Here is a 1474-nt window from a genome sequence, read left to right as displayed (position 1 = left end):
CTGTGACCCCCATGTCGTCGGTCCATTCCACTTGGACCGGCGGGGGCCAGGGGTGGCACCGTCGTCACGAGGAAACAACGTGTCCACCACCTGGCCCAAGAACTGGGGGTCTAGGCTCTCCGTCACGGGGGGCGCCCAGGGCTTTAGTTTGCCCATTGCCCACATATAAGGGCGCCCCCACGGATCGGCATCAAAAGAGCCGAGGAGCTCCCGCTATGCCCGGGACTTGGCCTCCCTGATGGCCAGCTGCAGAGCTACCACTAATACACGGTAGCACCCGTACAGCTCTTCCTCCCCCGCTGGGTCGCGGTTCCTTCTCCGACGGGCCCTTTGCCACTAACGTCGGGCGACGTTGCAGTTCAGCCGAATGTCGGCGATTTCGCCCGACCACCAGTAGGCGGCCCGTCTGGGGAGGCATTTGGCTCGGGGCATGGCGACGTCACAGATCGCCTTCATCGTGCCCCGGAACCATTTTACCTCCTCCCCTAAATCCGCGACTGGACCGACCGGTTGCTCCGGCCAGGTCATAGCGAGGGCTGCGGCCATCAGCGCGTCCCTGTCTAGCCTCTTCAGCGCCCATCTCAGCGGCGGTGGGCCGCTCGGCGGGCGACGTTCGGGGGTGGAGAATCCGAGGCGGATGTAGCGATGATCGCTAAGCGTCTCCGCCTCCTCCACCACCCTCCAACTCTGCACCATGCGTGCAGCCGAGGGAGTCGCGAACGATAGGTCAACTATCGACTCCCCCCGAGCGCGCACGCAGGTGCTGACCGAGCCCCGGTTCAGCAGCCGGAGCTCGAATTCCGCCGCCCACTCGAGTACCGCCTCACCCCTCGCGTCAGTCCTCGGGGACCCCCACGATTGGGCATGGGAGTTGAAATCCCCGAGGACGAGTGCCGGTCGGGGGTAGCAACAGGAGACTACATCTCCCACCCGACCTAAACACTCTTCGAACGCCGCGAGCGACCAACTGGGCGGGCAGTAGACGCCCACCACCGCGGTATCGCACCAGAGCACCGCCACAAACCCCCGCCCCCGTTCTATTAGCGTAGGGGGCGGGGCAAAGGCGGTGCCAATCACTGCCACGGAGCCGCCGTCATCCCCGAACCAGTCGTGTCTGTTCGGGACTCGATACGGCTCCGCGGCCACAGCCAGCGCTATTTTCCACTCGGCCGGGTGATGCAGAAGAAGATCTTGCGCCCTGGCCGAGTGGTTCAGGTTGCCCTGTATTATGGGCCCTTTGGGCCTCATTGCTTTTTGGAGGGAGAGGCCGCCTCCACGGCCTTACCTCCTTTTGGGGTGGCGGACCTGCCACCCCTCTTCTTCTTAGGCGCAGCAGCCTTAGTTGGCTGCTGCTGCGCCTGTTGGTGGGGTGCTAGTCCCCCCTGGACGGCGCCCTTCTCCTTATTGGGCCTCCGGGACTTGGAGGCGCACGACTTCGCCCCAAGTCGGTGCACAAGGGGCACCGTGGGGAGGC

General features: G+C 64.9%; 1 protein-coding gene across 1 annotated transcript; it reads right to left on the bottom strand.

Annotated features, from left to right (window-relative positions):
- Nucleotides 1–336: 336 nt before the first annotated feature.
- On the bottom strand, nucleotides 337–1248 carry LOC123988791. The gene has a single exon (XM_046289536.1). It carries the CDS (start codon nucleotides 1246–1248, stop codon nucleotides 337–339), a length of 912 nt encoding a protein of 303 aa, XP_046145492.1.
- Nucleotides 1249–1474: the final 226 nt, after the last annotated feature.

Source organism: Osmia bicornis, unplaced genomic scaffold (genome assembly GCF_907164935.1).
Source record: "Osmia bicornis bicornis unplaced genomic scaffold, iOsmBic2.1, whole genome shotgun sequence".
In the NCBI taxonomy this organism is placed as follows: Eukaryota; Metazoa; Arthropoda; class Insecta; order Hymenoptera; family Megachilidae; genus Osmia; species Osmia bicornis.
This window is presented reverse-complemented; position numbering and strand designations above follow the sequence as displayed.